The 22,960-nt window shown below is 44.6% G+C and overlaps 1 protein-coding gene across 2 annotated transcripts in view; it reads left to right on the plus strand.

Moving 5' to 3' along the window:
* The first annotated feature begins 12,848 nt into the window (after positions 1–12,848).
* Positions 12,849–22,960, plus strand: part of PELI1 (pellino E3 ubiquitin protein ligase 1) — a 56,807-nt gene continuing 46,695 nt past the window's right edge. The window contains exons 1-2 of one of the 2 annotated variants that reach the window (XM_075596130.1): positions 12,849–13,205; positions 14,138–14,289. In XM_075596130.1, the coding sequence (XP_075452245.1) occupies positions 14,264–14,289 (26 nt within the window). In that variant the 5' untranslated portion in view covers positions 12,849–13,205; positions 14,138–14,263. The remainder of the gene's footprint in view (positions 13,206–14,137; positions 14,290–22,960) is intronic. The other variant, XM_075596131.1, reaches the window with a different exon arrangement.

The raw sequence follows: 22,960 nt of genomic DNA on the forward strand, positions 1-22,960 counted from the left end.
CGCCGGGGAGGGAGGTGAGTGGAGCACCGGGGAGGGAGGTGAGTGGAGCGCCAAAGAGGGAGGTGAGTGAGGGAGGGAGGTGAGTGAGTGCTGGGGAGGGAGATGAGTGAGCACCGGGAAGGGAGGTGAGTGAGCGCCGGGGAGGGAGGTGAGTGTGATGGGGGGGGGAGAGGACAGTATGTGTGTGTGTGTGTGTGTATGTGTGTGTGTGTGTTGTCGAGGGGGAAGACAGTGGCAGTTGGGTGATGTCAGACCCACCAATCTGATTGGCCAGAGGCTGAGGACCAATCAGATTCACTGCAGATAGCACTAACCTTTTGATTTTATATATTAAGATAAATGTGTTTAAGTTTTTCATGTCACTGACACAACTGGGGAAAAATACAGTGACATTGCTAATTTTGAAACCAAATTGATATCAGTAGCAGTGCCCTCCTGCTGTGATCTGTCTAACTTTTAAATTGATATTAGCCACTGTGATAAGTGCTATGTCGATTTAATTGGAAGACCAATTTGTTTCTGTCTTTCTCTGTTTTTTCTTATTAAAACTTCCCCAGTGGTCTAATCACCGTATTGATGTTGAAGCTGATTTGTTAAATGGTAATAGCGGTGAGGTAAGCCCACATAGGCGAATCAAATACAAGGCTAATATATGATTTGTATTGCTTAAAATCACTTACTTATTAAATTTTTGCCATGTTAAATGTGCCTTTTGGGAGGTTTACACAGCTCTTCTATTCCAAGATCTCTCTTTAACCCCTGCTATTCAGGATGTTCTCGCGTGAATAATAGCTGTGTGACTGCCCATATTGTCATCGTGACATTATTCATGGTGCTTAAGATATGGTTTCAGAAAATGTGGTGAATCAAATAGCGAGAGGCGCCAAATAATCTGTGGCAAAAACGGAACGCTGCCAAGTAACACGAATCTATTGTAATTGTGGAATGTGTCAAACTATGTTTAGAATGCGCGCGAAGATCTGGACTCCAAGAGAATGCAGAAAGTGTACGGCAATTTTCCACCGCTTCCCGACCATCAAAAACAAGGGCAGGAAAGTGTTCTGAGTGAGTGACTGGAATGTACAGAACTATTCTTAGAAACATCACTGTTTAAACGATAGAATTGGCAGAAAAGCCTTTTCTTTCTTTCTTTTTCTCGTACAAAACAGAATGTCAACTCATTTGCATGAACAATAAGCCATAACTTGCCCGGTATGAATCATTAACATGTTTTAGCCGACGGCTAAATGTTATTATAAACAGGTCGAGCAAGTACCGGTCTCTTTTTTATTTTGCTAAGGAAAAAGGAACCTAGAAAAAAACCTGTAAAGAAATAAAAATAGAAAGAAAGTGCAGCATTTCCAGAGTGCTCCTGAGGAGTATGTGCCTTCTTATTCCTCGACAGAAGCAACTTCGTCAACAGAAGAAAAGCAATGGAATGGACTGATGTCAGTGTGAAGTAAGTTAAGCAGACATGCCTAACACAGATATGAATAGCTTCCTGGCTTTGTAATTTGTTATTATTATTTATAACTGTAACGGTTTTACGGGCCCCCACCCAATCTCACATTGGCCCCAGTGGTCTACTGGCCCCATTACATGTATGTATGTCGTGTGGTGCACCTGCTGGCTTACAGGACTCCTGAGTCTCCCGCTTGGTTGGTATGGGGATATCAGCACGACAGGCATCTGAGGTAGTGTGATCAGAGTCTTACTCACATCCGATGCAGCGCCTCCACCTCATCAGGATCTCTGCGGGGCAGGGGGGGGTGTCTGATGAGGACCTCCTCTGTGGTGCCTCCTTCTGTGTAATGACTCCACACATACACAGCAAGGGTCTTGTGAAACTGGGCATCTTTATTAACATCTTCAAGCAGATTGCCCCTCACAGCGGTCAGTCTAGCCGCTCATTTCCATGTAGTGCATCCCTTTCAGAAGTTCCTTGCCTCTCCAAAAGAGTTGGGTCACCTCTCCCCCCAGGGAGATCACCATCTGTGTCAGATCCCTGAACACAGTGTAGGGTATGCTATTAATTGAGTCTGACAGCCTATCTGCTGCAGACACTCATTAGCCTTGCACTCTGTAGAACCACTGATTAACCATCTCTCCAACAACCACTTGAACTCTAACAGTGGACACAGAGCATGTTACCACTCCCTGTGTGTACATATGACACCTCACCAGGGTGTGAGGGCAAACCTCCATGATTGATGCTGGCAATCCTGCATACTTACCAGATTTACTGCCAGCATGAGAAAGAACTGAATACCATTTTTATACATGACTACATAACCTTACAATATTGTGTGCAGCAATATACAACAGGATTGTGAAGACAATAACTATATAATTGTAGCATTAACATGGATTGGCACAGTGAGTAAGGCTTGGTCCCCACTGGCTACTGCAGCGCTTGCTATGGTGGTGCCCTGTGAGGACAAGAGCCGCCCCTCAATGGGGCCGGGCCCGCTGCAAGGGGGGGGGGGGGCGCAGCCGCGCCGTGCGGTGCGTTTTTCAGACTCACATTAAAATTGTGATTAGACCTAGCGATGGAGCGCTAGGTCACGCCCCCGGCGGTTCAGCCTATGCGGGCAAACCTGCCAGGTGTCATGGCTGCGCCCCTGTCACACACCCCCACCCCCCTGTCTTTCCCCATGCAGCTCTCTGCAGACCGGGGAACTCGGCTGCACGCGCCGCAAGCCTCGCAGGCTCGCGTGCAGCGCAGGCACTGGGGCCGTAGCCTAAAGAGGGTTGTGCTACATAGAGTTTCCAGTCTAGATAGAAGATTGTAATCTACGTCCTTAGCTCACTTTTAGCTGTACAAGCTGTTCAGTACTGAAGGCTAAACGATTTGAGTTGGTGTTTAACAGTGGGTAAAATCTCACAAGTCAGACACTTCATTTTCTATGCTGAATGTTCATGGTCAGCAACGGAATCTCTGCAGTCTGAATACTATATCATGGTTGACCGGGCTGGTGGTCATGGGCCAGGCGTGGATTGCGAAAAGGTTTCATCCGGTCCCCCTGAAACCAAATGAAGTTAGGAACAAGGAAGAAGTAGAAGGAAATCTGAGAGAACATTGTATGATAAAGAAGTGGAGGATTCAATTGTACTAGGAACAAATGGAAAACAGGAGAGATTACTCAAGAAGGATGGAAAAGGGAGAGATTTAATAATACAGACCCATCAACATTTTGTACATAAACATAGGTACCACTGTAGTCACTCTACTCGTGCTGGATTGAGGCCCTTCTAAGCAATCCCAATGGAAGTCCCTTATTGTCAGGAATCGTCTTTCTCCGCGGACGCTCCCCACACAGAGCACTCTCTCCCCTCACGGAGTCCCTGGACACCGACCTCCGCGGCTCCCCGCCCCTGCCGCCGTCGCGGGATCACTCCCCTCGGCGATTCCTCTGCTCAGCGCCGGTCGCGCCCACGCCCTCCCGCGCGCACGCCTGCACCATCCACTGGCTCGGTCCACGCGCATACACACGTTACGGAGCGCGCTCATTCTGCACACTCTTCTTCCCGTCCCCCGGACCTCAGGCTCCGCCCCCGCACACCACACAGGCATACTCAGGTTACCAACAAGACTCACCTGGCCTGTTATGCCTGCACCAATCTGCAGTGTCTCCCTGTAGCTCTTCCTGTCCCGCCTCCGTTCCTAATTGGACCTTCCTGCTTTATCTGGCTCCTCTCTGCTCTCAGTCTTTGCTCGACATAGTCTCTGTATGGAAGTACTTCCGGATTCTCTTAGTGTTTTCACAGGTTCTAACGCGGATTTTACGACTACCCCCTCTGGCTCTCGATCTCGGCACTCCTTGGACAACGCTCACTCTGGTAACCCCTTGAACACGACTTGGACTATGACCTATCTCCGCTCTCCACTCCCTGACCTCGGCAAGGCATTCTTCCCTCTATCTCTACAACCGGTACCGGCAAGTATTGTCAACCTTACTACACCTGGCCTGGCAACACTTTATACCACACTCCGGACACGCTCCCTTTGCTGCGGGTGCGTATATTACTACTTCCCCCTTCAGCTCAGGGGACGGGTCTGGTCTGCGGGCAGCACCGGCGTAACACTTATGCAGCACACACGCAAAACATGTGTTTAATAGGTACAGCTGGTCTTACAGGACGCAAAAACACATAGAGTACCTGCTAAATCGGTACAGTTGGAGGGTATGATAACTTTGCCATTTACCTGACATAATATGACATGTTACATAACATTGCAATTTACGCCCATTACATGACATTCTGTATATTATTGCCCCTCCCCCCCTTCCTGTCACATGTCTCTGAGTGGAATGCAATTCTTGGAGTCAGATTCTTGGATATATTGGGGTCTCTTTATCGAAGTCTCCCATAGCAGAGACAAAGAAACCTACCCTGGGTTACACTCTTGGTAAAACGTGTTGTTCCTTTCTTCTTGGAAGTGAAGTAGCCAGACACAGCATGATCTGTTAGAGCTACCTGTGTGTGCACCCTGTCGTGTGAATCAATGGGGAAGTTATGCTTTTATATCCTGCCTAAATTTTACATACAAATCAGTTTATTTTAAATGGACAGCATGGAAGGGGTTTTATTAGAAAACATGATTTTGACCTCAAATGTCGGTTAGAGTTCAGACACTTTTCTTTAAACCCAAGTAAAACAGTATGAACAGCTGACCTTTGTGTAGTATAATCTGTTAGGATAAATAAATATCACTGACAGATTCTAACTGTGCCTCCAAAGTCCCAAAGTTGGCAGGAAAAAAGTAAGAGTTAGGGAATCCCATTCTGAATTAAATTGATTTGACAAAACTGCATCAATAGGATAGGGTGGCTTCGAGAATAAAAAAAAACATTAGTGACTAGTAAATTCTGTAGGCACCTGCAAGGCATTGTGATGGAATGTGTTACAAGACTTTCCAGCATTAAAAGGGATAGAAGAGACAGATCTGACCTACGGTAACAAAGAAACGTGGAAACACACGATTCAGCTGAGAATTCCCACATGCCACCACTGGAAATGGCACAGGAAAAGATGTCATGGATGTCTCTGTTCACAGTAATAAAAGCCCCTGAAATTAACGCAGCATCCCACACATGACCGCTGATGTTGCAGAACCTTGATGGCCAGGACCCTGATAACTTCAATTGTAGAATTAGTCAAAAGTTCAATGTGGAGCATTGTCGTGATAATATCATTAAATAGTATGTATTTTAACCAATCTGTTGCTTCAGGGGTTAATGTAGCTACAGTTTGATTTAAAAAATACAATATATTGGGTTTATGATAGATCAAGGCTCTTCCTGGGTCTGTGCAGACCTACAAAGAGGACTTAATTGGAGGAGGGAGGGGGGTGATCACTAAATGTGACATATGCTGTTTAGAAGGCAATAAATGATTGCCAGAACCCTGGGCTGTCAAAGAAAACTTACATTCCTGAGACATCCATTGTGCATCACAGAGAGGGGTGACACACAGGTCACCACTTAGTTGGAGGACTTTATTAAAAAAGAGAATATCCTGTGACTTCATCTACTGTACATACTAAAAGGTATATATTCGGCATTGTGGCAAAAAGACAAATCAAACCGTACCACACACTACATGGGTAAGAGGTGCCAAGGATAGATATCCATTTGTCACTCAAATTTAGGAGCAAATCGGTCATAATTAGTCTTGTTACGTCCGTCATATAATACACTGAATCTATTGATATGACTCACGTGTATCTAAGTTTTAGAGAAAGGAAGTTATGAGTGCGTTTATATATCTAAGCACCATTTAAACGTCTTTTTCAGAGCAGGTTTTTTTCTGTCGTAAAACCGTCAACCTAGCAGCTGACTTACGACAGGGGTGGGCTTATGTTGTTTCAATGGGGAAAAAATAGTAAATATGTCTTAGCAAGGTATTATGAAAATCACAATTGAACAGAAGTGTGTTTTGGATCAAACACATGAATTTTCATCTTTCTATGCCAGTTACCTCTCTGGAGGAAAACCTTTGACATACTGTATGGTAACGTACTGTATAGGGATTTCTGTTTTATCCTGTTATTTTAAGAAACTGTTCTGCATTTATTGTACCTGTATGTTATTATAATAATTTTTCTGTCATCTAAGTACTGTACTGTATTTTTTATATATATATTAAACAATTATTTAATAAGCAATGCTTTGGAGCTCTGACTGAACTGTTGCACGCTCTGGAGAGAGTATTTACATGTTTGGACAAATTTTGCTGCAACAGATTTATGCCTGTTAAGTGCATAGATTTTTCTAAAATAAACAGGGACCTGAGACCCTGGCAGATTATATTAATTTACATAACTTCTCGGGTGGTGGAAGCGTATAGAGTAAGGGGTTAATATTAACTCATTGAAGATACCTCGTGTAGGAGAAAGGTGAGTTGGCTAGAGTAGCCACGTGTATTAACCTGTGCTGTTCATGACAGATGGTACATGGGGGGCGGATTGAGGAGAGATATTGTTCATTTGAGGGATATTTGCAAAGGTGAAAAGTGGGCCAGCTTGCGAGCTGTGTATTCACCTTTGTTCCGTAGCCTGGTCACGTGCTCACAGGTGTGCCATATGCTACAAGCACATACAAAATGTCTAAAATAATAATATTGCAGCGGGGATCAAAACTGTGCCTTTAGGGCTTACAACCAGTAATAATGGATGCACTAAACCTTTTGTTTTAGGGTACAGTATATGATGCATAAAGTAAAAGAAATAATATAACCTTTCACCTCAGAAAAATCCCTTCTAATTCTCTCTTCCCCTATTAAAAGGGCATTCAGTAGCGCCAAAAACACCACTAAAGTGTAACATTTTACTTATTTGTGTCCTGTTAAACAGGGAATGATTTGTTATTTTTACCATGTGAAATGTATTTGCATCTGATACCTATTATTTTCAGCTAATGTGTTCAGAATGACTTTACAAGCAAAGCAAAGACGTGTGAATTAACGGTTTCCTTGTAGATATAGGGTTACACAAAGTCCTATCACAAAGAGATTAGGTGAAATCATGCCAAAAATAAACAAATATCATACAAATGTTTTTAAAAAGGTGCCATTCGCCTACATCGAATGTATTAGTAAATGTTGATCTTCCTGCACTCCTTTTTCTTTTCGGATGATTGTATAGTTGTATATTGATGTGCTGGCTTTGAATAATGGTTAGGATCCCACTGCTGCCATAAATCGGTAGTACTGGGGAAAAGACTCATCACAAGACAAACACACAGATCCCCAGCAAGCTCTCAGAAACCCCCCAAAATTACCAAACAATATATATATATATATATATATATATATATATATATATATATATATATATATATATATATATATGTATAAGTGTCAAAAGGAGTGCCACTGGGCGTGGCTAAATGTATACAACAAGAAACAAAGAAGTCCAGAGCAACATCCAATGTGACAAAAATACACAGTGAAATACCTTGTATCTCTTGAAAAAGGTTAATTTAGTTAACCCTTTGGCAAAAGCGTATAAGCCTGCGAGCCTCTTCAAGCCATGACCAATTCGCAGGTCATAATACTAACTGATCACCCCAGTCATACAAGAGCACATCAACATAACACTGCACATAAATGCTGCATGGGTGTATTTTAGTGTCAGTGGAGGTATATTAGAATTTTAATCAGGTATTGTTAGGACCTGCAAATTGGTCATGCCTTGAAGTGGCTCGCAGGCATATACACTTTGGCCAAAGGGTTAACTAAATGACCCTTTTTCAAGAGATATATAGGTATTTCACTCATCACAAGACATCATGCTAATTAATAATTGCTTTATTAGCAGAAAGTTAGAATGCACAGTGTATAATGCATTTTAACTTCCTGCTAATAAAGTAATTACTAATTAGCATGATGTCTTGTGATGACACCTGCTTTGCATAGTGCAGCATTAGAAGACTCTTTTCCCCAGTACATTGAACGTATTAAATATAATTGGACCATTAGTTCGTTTTCTCCTTTGATAAATTCTACACGCGGGTACTAATGTCGGCTTTATTGGGCGGATGAGACTTAGATATTCTTCTTGTAATGTAAGTAACAGGGTTAATAAGTGTCAGACATTTGCCACGGGTGCAAACTGACACAAATACATTTTTTTCCGGTTCTTGGTATGTATGACTGATTTCACAATAATCCATGCGTAAGTGTTAGCTCTTACTTCCAACTCCGCAGAAAAACCCACAGTATGTTACGTCTGAACAAGGTCAGTCAGAAGTGTCGGTTCAAGATGCAGCTCGAGGAAAGGTCGGTAAAAATGGATAAAGATTGTTGGAGCTCTCCTACTGTCTCTGTACGTCCCTCCTACCTACCAATTAGATTGTAAGCTCTTTGGAGCAGGGACTCCTCTTCCTAAATGTTAATTTTTAAGTCTGAAGCACTTATTCCCATGATCTGTTATATATTATATAATAATAAAAAATATATAATAATATAAAATACAATAATATTTGTATTATTTGTTATTGATATGATTGTCACGTGTATTATTACTACTGTGAAGCGCTATGTACATTAATAGCGCTATATAAAGACATACGTACGTACATACATAAATCAACAAGGGTTCAGCATCTCAAACACTAAAGATCAACAAAGTAGCACCCTGCAACTAGTTTTCCAAAGATCGACATGCGTAGTGTGTAAATACAGCAGTCACAAGAGTATTGTAATGTTATTAAGGATACGCTTAAAAAGATTTAAAAAACGATACTTACATTATGTAAGTGTTTTGTAACATCTGCACCACATATATGTACATTACCTTAGCATAAAAATGTGTCTGACTGTGACAAATTGCACTTTGCTATCTGAGCAACTGCGATTAAATTAGCAGGAGCAGACAAACTAAGGGCCACTCTACGGGCTGACTTAAAGCTGCAGTTCAAGCAATGTCCTACATGTGTTTTTTTTAAATTAAATAAATCAGTTCTGTGTTATGAGAAAATACTTGCAGCATTTAAAAAAATAAAAAATAAACCATTTTAAAGACATTTTTAATGTATTCTAATGCAACAGGCATTTTTGTTCCTACAGCAACCATGTACACATCCCCTTCCACTTCTGAAACGGCATCACCTTTTTGAGCCCTGCCCTCTCTAGCAGTGAACCAATTGATCCTAGTGCCTACCTGGTCACATGATCTTCCTCACAGAACTCTGGCTGTCAGTGCAGCAGAAGAGGACCCAAGATGCTTTTATTGAACCCTGAGCCGAATCTTCAGCGATCAATTACAGGAGAACGGATCGACCAGCAACTTAGCTAAACACTTGTCAGTGTGTAGATTGTATTGCTGCACATATTGAATAGATTTTTAAAAAATATATATAACCGACAGCTTGAACTGCAGCTTTAAAGTATCATTGTGTTCTCTAAAATCTGGACTCAGGCAGGAATTGGACCTACTATAACAAGGACATACTTGAAAACGAGAGGTAACTCTCAATGTATTACTTCCTGGTAAAACATTTTATAAATAAATAAGGGTTCAAAATTAGCAAGCATTCTATACGTCCCCACCTACTACAGTACTGACTGCCACAGTGAGGAGACTGTAACAATGACTATCTCTGAATGTCAGTATTTATCAGTTTACATCAATTTGTGGGGCTCTAACCGTCCACTGACCTGTAGGAATCATAAAGTCCATGATCTAAGTATGTGTGATGTTGACACATTATAAAAAGAAAGGTGTCAGAGAGACGGGAGCATTAAGGTTATTGAAGCATAATTAATGGGAGAACACTTTTGGTAGTGCTGGGGATATACAAAGTATGCTACGTACTGTAGATATGCTGCCTCAGGCTCGCATCAAAATAGTCAGCAGGAACTGACTGCATCAAGCGAATGCAGACACGTAGTAGATGGTGTGAAGCATATTGTACGTGATGTTCGTAAATTGGATAATCATAAAGATTCATAAAAGGAAAATAATAAACATTTTAAAATGGTATCTTGCTCACAGAGTTCATAGAAATTACGAATTATATGTGTCCAAATAGTCTTCCATTGAACAGAAAGTCAGATACTTTCTAAGGCAGTGATTCTCAACCAGAGTTCCGCGGAACCCTGGGGTTCCGTGGAGCAGTCCCAGGGGTTCCGCCGAGCTGCCCGCACTCACTGCGGACGGCTTTTCTGGATCTCCCTCCTGCTCCTTCCCCCCTCCTCAATAGAAGCACGCTCTAGCAGTCCGGCACTTCCGGTACCTGCTGCTATAGAGCTTGTGCAGTCCTCGCCACCTCAAGCCTCCTGTCCGCTGCTGCTGCCTGAGGTAGGCATATGGGAGAGGGAGATCTTGGCTTTCCGTGGTGGCTGCTGCTGCTTGTGTGCTCTGGGAAAGAGGGGTGGGAGGGGGGAATGATGTGAGATGCAGGGGGGATTGATGTGAGATGCACAGGGGTGATGATGTGAGATGCAGGGGGTGGGTGTATGAGGATGATGATGAGGGGTGCTGGGGGAGATATGAGGATGATAATGATGATGACGGGTGCTGGGGGAGATGAGGATGATGAGGGGTGCTGGGGGAGATATGAGGATGATAATGATGATGACGGTTACTGGGGGAGATATGAGGATGATGAGGGGTGCTGGGGGAGATGAGGATGATGGTTTTACCTGTGGGGACCGATTTTTAATATGTATTGGCAGGGGCGGGGTATTTTTATTATGTACTAGCTGATATACCCGGCGTTGCCCGTGATGTAATGTTCTGGCTCCCCCATCCTCCCTCTCAACTCCCTTCCCCCCCTCTTCACAGCTGTTCAGGCTTCCCCCTCTCTCCTGACTCCCTCCCCCCTCTCTCCTGACTCCCTCTCCCCCCCTCTCCTGACTCCCTCTCTCCCCCCCTCTCCTGACTCCCTCTCCCCCCCTCTCCTGACTTCCTCTCCCCCCCGTCTCCTGACTCCCTCTCCCCCCCCCTCTCCTGACTCCCTCTCCCCCCCTCTCCTGACTCCACCCCCTCTCTCCTGACTCCCTCTCCCCCCTCTCTCCTGACTCCCTCTCCCCTGACTCCCTCCCCCCCCTCCCCTCTCCTGACTCCGCCCCCTCTCCTGACTCCCTCCCCCCTCTCTCCTGACTCCCTCCCCCCCGCCTCTCTCCTGACTCCCTCCCCCCCGTCTCTCTCCTCCCCCCCTGCGCCAGTGCCTGTCCGCTGTGCGCCACCATCTTACCGGGGGCAGCTGCAGGAGGAAGGGGGTCCTTCCGGAGGCTGCCCGCCCACTCGGCGCCGCCATCTTACCGGAGGCAGCTGCAGGAGTAAGGGGGTCCTTCCGGAGGCTGCCTGCCCACTGCCTGTCCACTCGGCGCCACCATCTTACAAGAGGCAGCTGCAGGAGGAAGGGGGTCCTTCCGGAGGCTGCCTGTCCCCCCGCGCGGAGCTGTGTCGGCGGCGACACTACCCGCATGCTGCTGCTGGCCGGGGCTCGGGTGAGCCTGGGGGGAGGTGATGGGGGGGGGGGAGCCGGCGGTGAGGTGTGTGTGTGTGTGTCAGTTGAGTGAGAAGAAGAGAGTGGCAGTTGGGTGACGTCATAGAGCCACCAATCTGATTGGCCAGAGGCTGAGGACCAATCAGATTCACCACATCTAACAACAACCATACAAATTTCAAATTTATATATTAAGATTGCAGGGTGGGGTTATGTGTATTTAGGGGGGAGGTTTATTTTGGTATGCATTTTGTGGAGGGGATTGAGTGAGAGGGTAATTGACGGAAGGCAGGGGCGAGTGAGAGGAGAGAGGGGGGGAAGGTGTGAGTAAGAAAAAGAGGGAGTAAGAGTGAGACGCAGGGGAGAAATACATGTGAGGGGGGAGAGTGGGTGAGATGGAGGGGAGAGAAATACATAGGAAGAGGGTGGGAAATAGAGGGGGCTCATGAGGTGTGAAATGAACCTAATATGTAGGGGTTCCCCGAGATTTTTCAAAACACTTCAAGGGTTCCTCCAAACAAAAAAGGTTGGGAATCATTGCTCTAAGGTATGAAACAGCATGGAAAGCGTGCTACCCACATACATCATACAGACCAGCCGTGTGCTACCCACATACATCATACAGACCAGCCGTGTACTACCCACACGCATCATACAAACCAGCTGTGTGCAGCCCACATACATCATACAGACCAGATGTGTGCTTCCCACATGTATTATACAGACCAGCTACGTGCTGCCCATAAACATAATATGTGTCATAACTGTGGTATCTAAATCAAGTCTCACTGATTTTCAGTTTCACTTATATTGGTGCCAGTCTCACTGACATTTAGCATCTATTCGCAACGCAGCTGACATCAGTAACTTCCTTTTAAATGAGCTGACGTTACTACATCAATAAGTGTTTTTCCTTACCTGTCATTATATTAAATAAAGGGGTTTTACTGGTTGAAATTAGTACTTTTTCTTTCAGTCCAGAAAATCCAAATCTCAATATTATTGGCCCCTTGAGTTTGACACATTTGCACCTTAACTAATTAGAAAACAGCAACATGTGCCAATATGTCCCTTTTCTGTAGAAACCTCATTGCTGCTGGAGGTGACCCCAATATATTTATTTTTCAACGTGTTTCAAACCCCTTCAGGGACGATTAACAGTAACTACGTCAGCTCTGAGGAAAATAAACATTGTTTAAAAAAATTAAAACAGCAGAGAATATTCAAAGTGCAAGGGCCACAGCTTGGGCCTCACAATCCCTTTCCCACTACTACAGCCACCTAAATGCAGATGGATATTTTGCCCAGACTACATTTCCCATGATGCCCTGCTCCGGGAGGCGCTGGATATGCGCCGTGACGTCAGACGCAGTTCTTCTCCCTCTGTTTATGGCCGTGCGTGGTTGCGTCACCGGCCAGAGATTCCGCCGCCGTTGTCGCTGCTGCCGCTGATTTTGCTGCTTCTTCGTGTCGGCCGTTGGTGTTCGAGGTGTAACCGCCGCGGTCTCGCGCTGCCGTGTGGAGGAGGAAGAGGTGGCTCGGTCTGCACGGGACGCACCGGGTTAACCCGAAGCAGCCTCCCCCCTGTGGGAAGGTGGGGGCCGCCCCGGTGACTTAGTCGTTAATATTATTACGCTTCGGGGAGGAAGACGAGGTGCCGCTGTCCCAGAGCCGGGTCTGCGAGGGAAGATCCAGGATCCTAGATCGATCAAGGAAAGGGACCGGTCGCGACAGCACTATCGCGCTGTAAGTCGTGGGCTCAACCGCTGATGGGTTTGTAACCTGGGAGATCACACGGTGTCTTACATTGTATATACAGTATACCACGGGGGCCCTGACACCCTTGACAGCGGGACACATGTAACCTCTGGTGCTGGTCCGGAGCTGCAGGGCACTATCATATACAGCAGCCTGGAACTCCTGTTTGGGTGGGGGTGCTGTACACATCAAATCAGTGGCATACATTACTATGGTGTAAAAGTGTATAAACCCTGCAGCTCACCCCTAGTCCCAGCCCCGTGCACAGGGCCCTTATTTCATTACCTATGTGGTTGGGGCAGCCGCCTTAAGATCGGATTTTGACATTGTGATGTTTTATGTCAGAGTAGACTGTGTGCCACCCCTCTCCTATATTGTACAGACATGGCTGAGTGTGCCACCCCTCTCCTATATTGTACAGACATGGCTGAGTGTGCCACCCCTCTCCTATATTGTACAGACATGGCTGAGTGTGCCACCCCTCTCCTATATTGTACAGACATGGCTGAGTGTGCCACCCCTCTCCTATATTGTACAGACATGGCTGAGTGTGCCACCCCTCTCCTATATTGTAAAGACATGGCTGAGTGTGCCACCCCTCTCCTGTATTGTACAGACATGGCTGAGTGTGCCACCCCTCTCCTGTATTGTACAGACATGGCTGAGTGTGCCACCCCTATCCTATATTCTACAGACATGGCTGAGTGTGCCACCCCTCTCCTATATTGTACAGACATGGCTGAGTGTGCCACCCCTCTCCTGTATTGTACAGACATGGCTGAGTGTGCCACCCCTATCCTATATTCTACAGACATGGCTGAGTGTGCCACCCCTCTCCTATATTGTACAGACATGGCTGAGTGTGCCACCCCTCTCCTATATTGTACAGACATGGCTGAGACAGTCTGCTTTTTTCACAGCAACCACACGAATTTGAATCCCTTCACTGAATGGACGTGATCTGGGTGATCAGAACAGCTGGTGTTGCCATTACATAGAAATAAAGACATTGACGGCAGATAAGAGCCACTTGGCCCAGCTTGTTTATGAACCCCAGTGTCCCGCAGACAAGGTGTATTTAATTAGTCTAATGTTGGATGAGTCTGAAGCTGGACATTGCAACCCTCTGACCATGCCACATTCATTTTTATCCTCTGCTGCTTGGTGCCATCATGTCTGATTGTATGTTTTTATATCAGATGAGGTTGCTTAGGGGGTTTATGCCCCTTAGTGCTGCAGAAAGCAACATTGATGTCGGTTATCAGACCCCACTAAACTTAGCCCATCTTCCTCTGAATTAGGCCATAGCTGTGTTTTAACAGCCATGGTGGTTGTGGGGCTTACCACGCATAGGGATCACCTCTCATGTTGCATTTGTCTACCGTGTTAAGCCTAGTGTTGTGATTGAGACAGCAAAACCCACTAACTGTCTGAGAGACCTGCAGCACATTGCAATCATCACTGATTTGATATACTATATCCCCTACACTTAGCCCAGTGGTCTACAGATGGGTCTTCTGGGCTGGACGGCAGACTAATCCATTGCAAAGCATTATATTGCTGGCGTTTCTAACCATGAAGCGGTTAAACATGGCTTTATCAGTCCGAATTAAATGTCCCCCCTCTCACCCCTTAGGAGAGGCTCGCATCTGTCTTCCTTGGCATGACTACAAGTCTTTGTCATGGAGATGACTGCCTTGGGATTCAGCATTAAGCTCCTTCCTGGCCCCCCCATCATCCCCATAATGTTGTTTTATTTCTTCCCCGCCCCCACAATAAGACCGGGTCTTCCTCTCTGTTGTTGAAGGCTCCTCTTCCCTAGATTCAGAGCAAGACTGGAAAGGGGTCTTGACTCCTTTTTGTCAGTTCACGTCTCCACATTAACCTTCAATTATTCCCCAGAGAGAGGTTTCTGTTATATTTCACTAGTATTTAGAAAGTCACTGCATATACTGTAACACAGTAGGCTAGAAAAGGTAAAAAGAACAAAATATGGAGATAAGATGGTACATAAAAACAGCGAAGATCCTTGTTTGAAAGAGCTTAATGTTACCAAGAGATAATCGCAAGGAAACTGGCGATAGCTCTTCATGCCCTCAGTTGCCCATGAGGAGTGATATTTGCAGATTTGGTACACTTTTTTTCTATCTATTTCCAATAGCAAAGCTATATTAATCTCTCCAGTGACAGATGCTTCATAGTGTGTTTCAGGCCCCTCTGATAGAAAAGGTGGTGTATGTATACGTATCCACAATATTCCATAAGTACCTGTTTTTAACATGCCAGGGTCTAGTGTTGGTTGTTAAAAGGAGAGAGCGGGACCCGGTATGCTGTCTAATTAGGACAGAAATGGAATGATGCAGTGATTTATTTGACTGATTATATCTTGAAGAAAAAAAATTTGAGGCTTGAATGTCTCAACTTCTGCCTTTCATTTGTTTGTGTCCTTTACTACCCTCCTGTTATTTTTCCTCTTTCCTAACTGACTATAAAGAGGGCTGAAAAAATATCTAATTGTTAGCCTTAGGATGGAGAAAACAATAAACAGTAATCCCTACCCCATCTTCAAAACCCCTGCAGTACCTTGTATTTGAAGAGAAGTTTCACTGTTATTTATGCTCAAAATAGGTATTTGTGTGGTGGTTACTTATGGATCTATCTGCGCCCAAATATATGCTAAGTGAATAATCTATCATATAATTTTGAGTGCGCTGGACAAATTGTGTATCTATATATCCATCTGTTAAAGATGAGCGCAAAAAACGCTTCCAATAGCGTAATAAAATGTAATCGCTCAATACAAGGTAAATAAAAAATGGCACACTTACAATTTCATTGAATTAAAATTGCATGCAAGGAGTAAAGGTCCTTGAACCTAGAGTCGTTGTCTTGGTCGAGGAGGTGGCTTCCTCGTACCATGGGGCATCCTGCCTGACGTCCTAGGCGATTCTCTGTCTGGTCTCTGGAGGTATTGGTGCTGATGTCACAGTCCTCACGACTTTTCAACCAAGCCTGCCTTAATTGGTCTCGCCCAGTGTTTTTTAATTTTTCAATGTTAAAAATAAATAAATAAATATCTCTCACACAACCCCCAAATGCCTGGGGCAAGTGCATTTTGGCCGCTGTCGAGAGCTTACTGGCCGTATCTCCCTCTGCAAATCCCATGACAATGCCTGCCCAACGTCAAATGACGACGCTGTGTCACGTAGCGTTCCGTTGTCATAACGCGTCATCAAATGACGCCACGCAGCCATTTTCATGGGATTTGCAGGAGAATGCCGGCAGACGCCCGCCACCACCACTGTTAAGCACTCGACAGCGGAGTGAGAGTGGGAGGGGGGCGGCATTTTGTTACAATTTGTCGAGCCCTGTATATGTCCTGTCTGTCTGTCATCTATCTATATCTGTAAGGATCCCTAGGGATCCAATATACCGTCACAAGAGATAATCACAAAAAAATGGGTTATTGGGTCCAAAATGCATACATATGCCTAACGTTTCCAAGGACCCAAGGGTCCTGGAGAAGGTCCCCCTGGGGACCGACACGTCTGGCATATCTATGCATTTTGGACCAATAAACCATTTTTTGTGATTATCTCTTGTGCTGGTATATTGGATCTCTAGGGATCCTTACAGACTGCCAGTATTTACCCTTTACCGTGCACCACACCTGCCTCTACTGAGGCTTTTCTTTTAGTGTTTTTGTTTAGTTAAAAAAAAAAATGTGTGGGTGTGTGTGTCTTCTATCTCACACCAACCCGAGGAAGATCCCACAGCAGACTGAAACATTGGATGTTTCAAACACACTCTCTTTTTGATAATCATTATTATAGTGCTGAGTCCTCCTTCTTTATTTTTTTTCGTTCTTCCATTTTGGTTTGGGTGAAAAATGTCCCAATCCTAACCTAAAAAAAACTCTGCCCTGCAATAATGATGATCAAAAAAAGTGTATTGAAATATCCAATGTTTAGGACTGCCGTGGGACCTTCCTGTGTGTATATATTATTATGTTTTTTTTTTTTTTTTTTAAGGTTAGGTGTGACCTTAGGATGCATGGATAATAAAAAGACTTGCATTTATTTGTGTATTATTTTTGAATGACACACTCCTAAAGTCAGTGAGAGCAACTACTTGTTTTACGCAACCACTTTCTAAAAGCAGGGCGACATATCATACATACTCCCTGGGGCAGTTCTACACCAATTTGCTGTTACTAGGTTATGATATTACAGCAATTGACTGACTTTCTGCTATCTGTTCTAGTGGCGCAGGGGGGGAATAAACGGTCCAGTCCCATTTAGGACTAAAGTCAGTACATGGCAATGACAGATGAATGTTTGTGGGAGAGTCAGACCGCTGTAAATGTGAAATCCTATTTGAAGTTTTCAGGTACTGAAGATGGTGGTGGTCTTATTGTTTATTGTGTTTTCTCCATCCTAATGAGAACAATTAGATTTGTATTCAGCTGTCTTTTCGAGAGTCCGCTAGGAAAGTGGGAATGAAACAGGAGGGTAGTAAATGAGACCAAATGAAGAAAATAAGACATTCCCAAGCGGTCTCCTTTTAATTGTCTATAAATATTTCCACTACGTTTCAAACATTGGTTTAAAACATTAGAGAAATTTTTCTTCTTCAAGATTTAACCCGTTGAATAAATCACTGATCATTCCATTTCCGCACTAATTGGGCAGGAAGAAAGCATATTGTGTGACATTTCTTGATTGTGGTGTTGATCTATTAGCTTTGCGCGCTCTTCAAGCAGCAAACGTTTTAATGTTTTCATTGAGCTTTTTAATTTTCTCTTTGGTTATCACACATGTTATATGTTTTGTAAACATAGGTGCATGGTATCTTGGCCTCATTTTATTGTCTGCATTTGATACAGCTATATGGTTTTAAATTTACTTGGCTATAGTTTGATTGAAAAAAAAAAAAACAAACCTAACTAATTATGTTTGACTACTTAATTCAAGTAGTTGTGTTGCTCTTACGTTGTTATGAAAGAATCCAGTTTTCTGTAAGTTTTTCGGAAACCACATGAGCGTTATAGCTAGATAGTGCTACTCGTACACTTCCATATCACACCTGTTCTTTATTTGCTCCTTGTGGATGTGTACGATCCTGTCAAGCTTGCACTTCCACATAATATAAAAAGTGTTTTGTTGCGTAAATGTTTTGCCAGGAAAAAAAACCCTGACTGTACACCTAATTTTGAAGTAGATCTGACCGTGACTGACTGAGATGTGAAGTGCTATGCCTCTGAACACACAAGCTTGTGTTGCAAAGAGCAAAACCATAGATGCTATGCTCCGCCTCCATGCGTTGGAGCTGTATTAGGCTGCGCTTATAGTGCCGGCGACAGCGAAGCGACGTCGCGGCAAAAAAATGCATTGTCGCCGTCACATGCGCTTATAGTAATCGTGGCGCGACGGATTGGTCGTGATCGCTGGAAGTCATCTCTATTTGATTTTCCAGCGACCATCGCGTAGCCTTAAAGTGAAAACACCCTGTACAATTTCACCTTCTCCTAATGTACCTTTTACAAGTGTGAATAATGCTCAGAAATAGAAAATTACTGGATGATTTCAGGATGACTGTAGAAGAGAGAACTGGCGCACAATCCAATGAAGTGGGTCCCAGGGTGAAGGAAAATACTTTATTAATAAAACTCCATATAACAAACGGAGGAGAGCACCCTCCTACGCGTTTCGTGTACGGCAGTACACTTTATCAAGGAGTACTCCCTGATAAAGTGTACTGCCGTACACGAAACGCGTAGGAGGGTGCTCTCCTCCGTTTGTTATATGGAATTTTATCAATAAAGTATTTTCCTTCACCCTGGGACCCACTTCATTGGGTTGTGCGCCAGTTCTCTCTTCTACAGTTGACTGCCATCACTTGGCTGCACATGCTACAGGACTTTGGAACAAGGCGGTATGTGAGTATTTTTTATTCTGTTTGGAGGGGGACCATCCCTTTGAGGAGTCACATGGGCTTCATCATTTACCCCAACTTCAGGGATTATTTGGCCCCACAGAGACGATTATTTCTCACCGGCCATATTCCATTTTGCCAATTTTTTCATTATGATCTAGCACTGGAGCGCAGTTGTCACTACAATTTCTATGATTTCAGGATGAGAAAGGAATAGCCATGCAAAAGTAATTAACGTCCGACAATGCACATGCTGTTTTAATCCCTTTGCTGCCAAAGAGGCCAGCGGTGCATTGCTTCATATCTGGAAGTCACGACTCTGTCATCCATTTCATTAAAATTCTTTATAGATGCACGTTTGGTGTTGTGGGTGCGGTTGAACGGTGTCCCTCCTGTGAGTACTTTTTTTTTATGTTGACATAGCAAAAGCAGAAATGTGTGGTGTAACAAATTGCCCAGGGGGGTGTCACGTTTAATTGTTTGGTGTTTGGCTCGTTTTTCATTCTGCATGTGACAGGTGGGGAATACTTGGGATGTATTTTCTGCAATATTATAATAATTGGTAAAGAGAATTGACTGAAGCAATATCCTTATGTTGGTTTTTTTTTTTTTTGGAGGCAAAATAAACAATAAAACCTTTCTGATTTGTGCATTGAAATATCCTGACTTGACATAGGTATTGATGGTGATTCTCGTGTATACAGTTAATTCAGCCCGTTCTCTGTATAAGATAAATAATATAGCAGTAAGACTTGGTGCGATGGTCATTATACAGTATTTTGACAGGTCCCCTTTGTGAGAGCCATTAAACCAGGTGTTAGAGACCTATACATGTTTTATTTCAGGTGCAGTATAGCATTTAAATTAAGTATTTCTCCTGAGGATGTTATATTAGACCACCACTGAACTAAGAAGTCACAATTTAAGCTTCCAAAATATGAAACAATTCATAATACTTTTTCTCTGTGGATAGTACGAAACCCTGATGCTGTGGCTATCTCTTTAAAAAAGATGCTTTCAGAAATAGCAAAGTCAGTTATTAAGTATTCAACATTTAGTGTAGGTGCAAATACAAATTGCTGGTTAGAGGGGCCGTGCTATATTGTCTGGGTTCTGTAGACATATCCCACTTTTTGTGTAAAGACCGTCAGTAAAAAATCCCTTTCTCAGAGATGAGAAATACCAATGGTGTTTTTGTAAAGAACCCTAAGCACAGAACAATACTTTCTGCTTAAAGTACTATAAATAGATTGCCATTTCAGCTCCATTCCTAATCATTTCATAATCACTACAGAGTTTCTTGTTTATCCCATTACAAACCAAAAAATGCCGCAATGCCAAAAAGTGTCTGAACCCCGGGCCCCATTTCCCCACACAAATAACCCCGATAAGAACTCCTGAACACATCGTTGCCTGAAGTAGCGTTCCTGTATGTTGCACTGATGCATTTTATAGATTTTTATATGAAGGCACATGCGAGCATTCCTCTAATGGACAGCAAACGGATAGACCAACAAAGTCCAAAATCAGTGCTACAGGGCCTGGGTGGTAAAGAAATCCACCATGGGTAAATATAAGTTAGATATGGAATAGAAAATTTTATGGATAATATGATCACCACAGGTAACCAGAGGCACTATAGTAGACCAATACGTAGCTGCAATGTGGGGGTATGGGGTTCCAAGGGGGGTGTGTGGAGAACCGGCATCCAACCCGGCTGGTCAGTGTGAGGTGGAACGGAACCCCTCGCCTCCAGATGAACCACAGACCCTGGAGCAAATGATTAGTGTATGCAACCACTTAATACTCAGTCCTGAACATTCCAGTGATAGGCATAAAGACACTGCGGTGCGTACTCACGGTTTAGGTGGTGATGAACTCCAAGAGCTTGCTTCCTGCTGTTTATAGTCATAGAATCCACCAACGTGAAAAAAGCAGTGCACTGCAAGAACGGGCTAAGCACAATTTTATAATAAAAATAAGAAAATGTATTTTACTCGTGGCATATGGGGCAGGTAAACTGATTTCTTGGTATTTGCCGCTGATGTTTCGTCATGCGTGCCGTGCTGCTTCCTGTACTGATCTCTACTTAAGAGGGTGAGACGCCAAGGATATCTACTCTTTGACAAAGTGCTGTGTAGCCCAAAACGCGTCAGCGTTTACCTGCCACATATCGTATTCCATATGCCACGAGTGAAATACATTTTCTTCTTTTTATTATAACTTGTGCTTGGCCCGCTCTTGCAGTGCACTGCTTTTTTCACTTCAATGGATTCTTCTACGACCTCTAATTGAAAACAGCTAAGGGATATTTGCTGTTTTATTCAATATGCTGTGTAACCACTTCCCTTTGCTGTGGAACAGAACCGCTCCATTCACTAATCTCCAGCACAGGAGCTTTGAAGCATATTGAAGATAGACCTTTGTGTCTAAAGTAAACCCTGTGAACAGTTGGTCTTGCTTGATGTGTATGCTTTGGCTTGCAATGATCTAACTCTTTACAAAAAAATAGTTTATGCCGGCCTTCTCTCTATGAAATGGAAGTGAACAAGTTTATAGCTGCTTTTTTTTTTGTATGTCCTGACATTTTAGAAATTGGACATTAGCAGGTGCACACGATGCTGCGTAGCTGTAACTAAACCGTGCCATCCAATAAAGAGTGAAGCCTCAATACATATTGATGCTGACCTGCCTGCTTCAAGTAACTTCACCCACTCAAAACACCATGTTCCCTGGCCCAGTCCTATGCTGGACTCTTAGGCCGCGATTATAGTGGCCGCGCGTGCGACAAAAGGTCTGTTGTTCGGGCAACGCGCGCCGTCGCTGCCACTATAATCGTGACCTTAGTTTTTGAGCACAACAAATGTGACGTTTTTTCTGGAAGCCCAGACTGAGCACACTTGTGTTGGTGCCCCGTCCTCGCTGGGCTCATGAATTCCAATTTAGCCCAGTGCCTTAAGAGTAGACTACAGGAGCTCCTCAAACTAAGGCTGCGAACCTGCTGTGGCCGGCGGCGCACCAGACCCTTACCCGAATGGTCCTCCCCCCGCTGCCTCCTTCCGGCAGGGCAGACTACGTATTGTGATGCGTCAGCCTGCTGAGCTACAACCTCCTTGTGCTTTTCAGCGCTGACGCGTCACGTGGTACGCCAGTCAGCCAATGGGGAGGAGGGGAGGGAAGTAGCTACGGATGGGAGGCGGCTTGGGAGGGGAGCAGGGAAGAAGCTGCGGGGAAAAATGTGTGAGTGTATATGTATGTGTTGTGGTGTGTGGTGGGGGGGTGGACGGCACTACGATCTGGCAAAGTTTTACCACGCCCTCCCACTCCCGCCCCGCCCCCGGCTCCCTACAGACCGCATATCGCGATCTGTGCCTGTCAGCACGCCACCTGTCTGCAGTGCGGGCGCGCTGACTGAGGGAGCGGGGCCTTGGCCTTAAGGCCTGGGTCCCGCTGCTTCCGACGGCCCGTGCAGCCACGCGCGCGCTACGCACAATCTGATGTCATTCTCCCGAGCAGGTCCCAGTCCCCCCTCGCTGCACAGCTCACTACACGCTGTGACACGTCAGCCGCCAGGGGATTCAAGAGAATTGTAATCCCAAGCGGCGACGCGTCACTTGGTGTGGCTGTGAGCCAATGAGGAGGGGAGGCTTCGGGGAGCGGGGAAGAGAGTGTGGGGGGAAAGCAGCGATTTTAAATAAACTCTGCAGCACCAAGGAAGTCCCCCCCTGCTCCCTCCCACAGACTCTCCTCTTCGCGGGTGGTGGTGGTGGTGTGTGTGTGTGCCGTTGTACGTGCTGCTCATGTACTGC

This window comes from Ascaphus truei, chromosome 4 (genome assembly GCF_040206685.1).
Source record: "Ascaphus truei isolate aAscTru1 chromosome 4, aAscTru1.hap1, whole genome shotgun sequence".
NCBI classification, from domain to species: domain Eukaryota; kingdom Metazoa; phylum Chordata; class Amphibia; order Anura; family Ascaphidae; genus Ascaphus; species Ascaphus truei.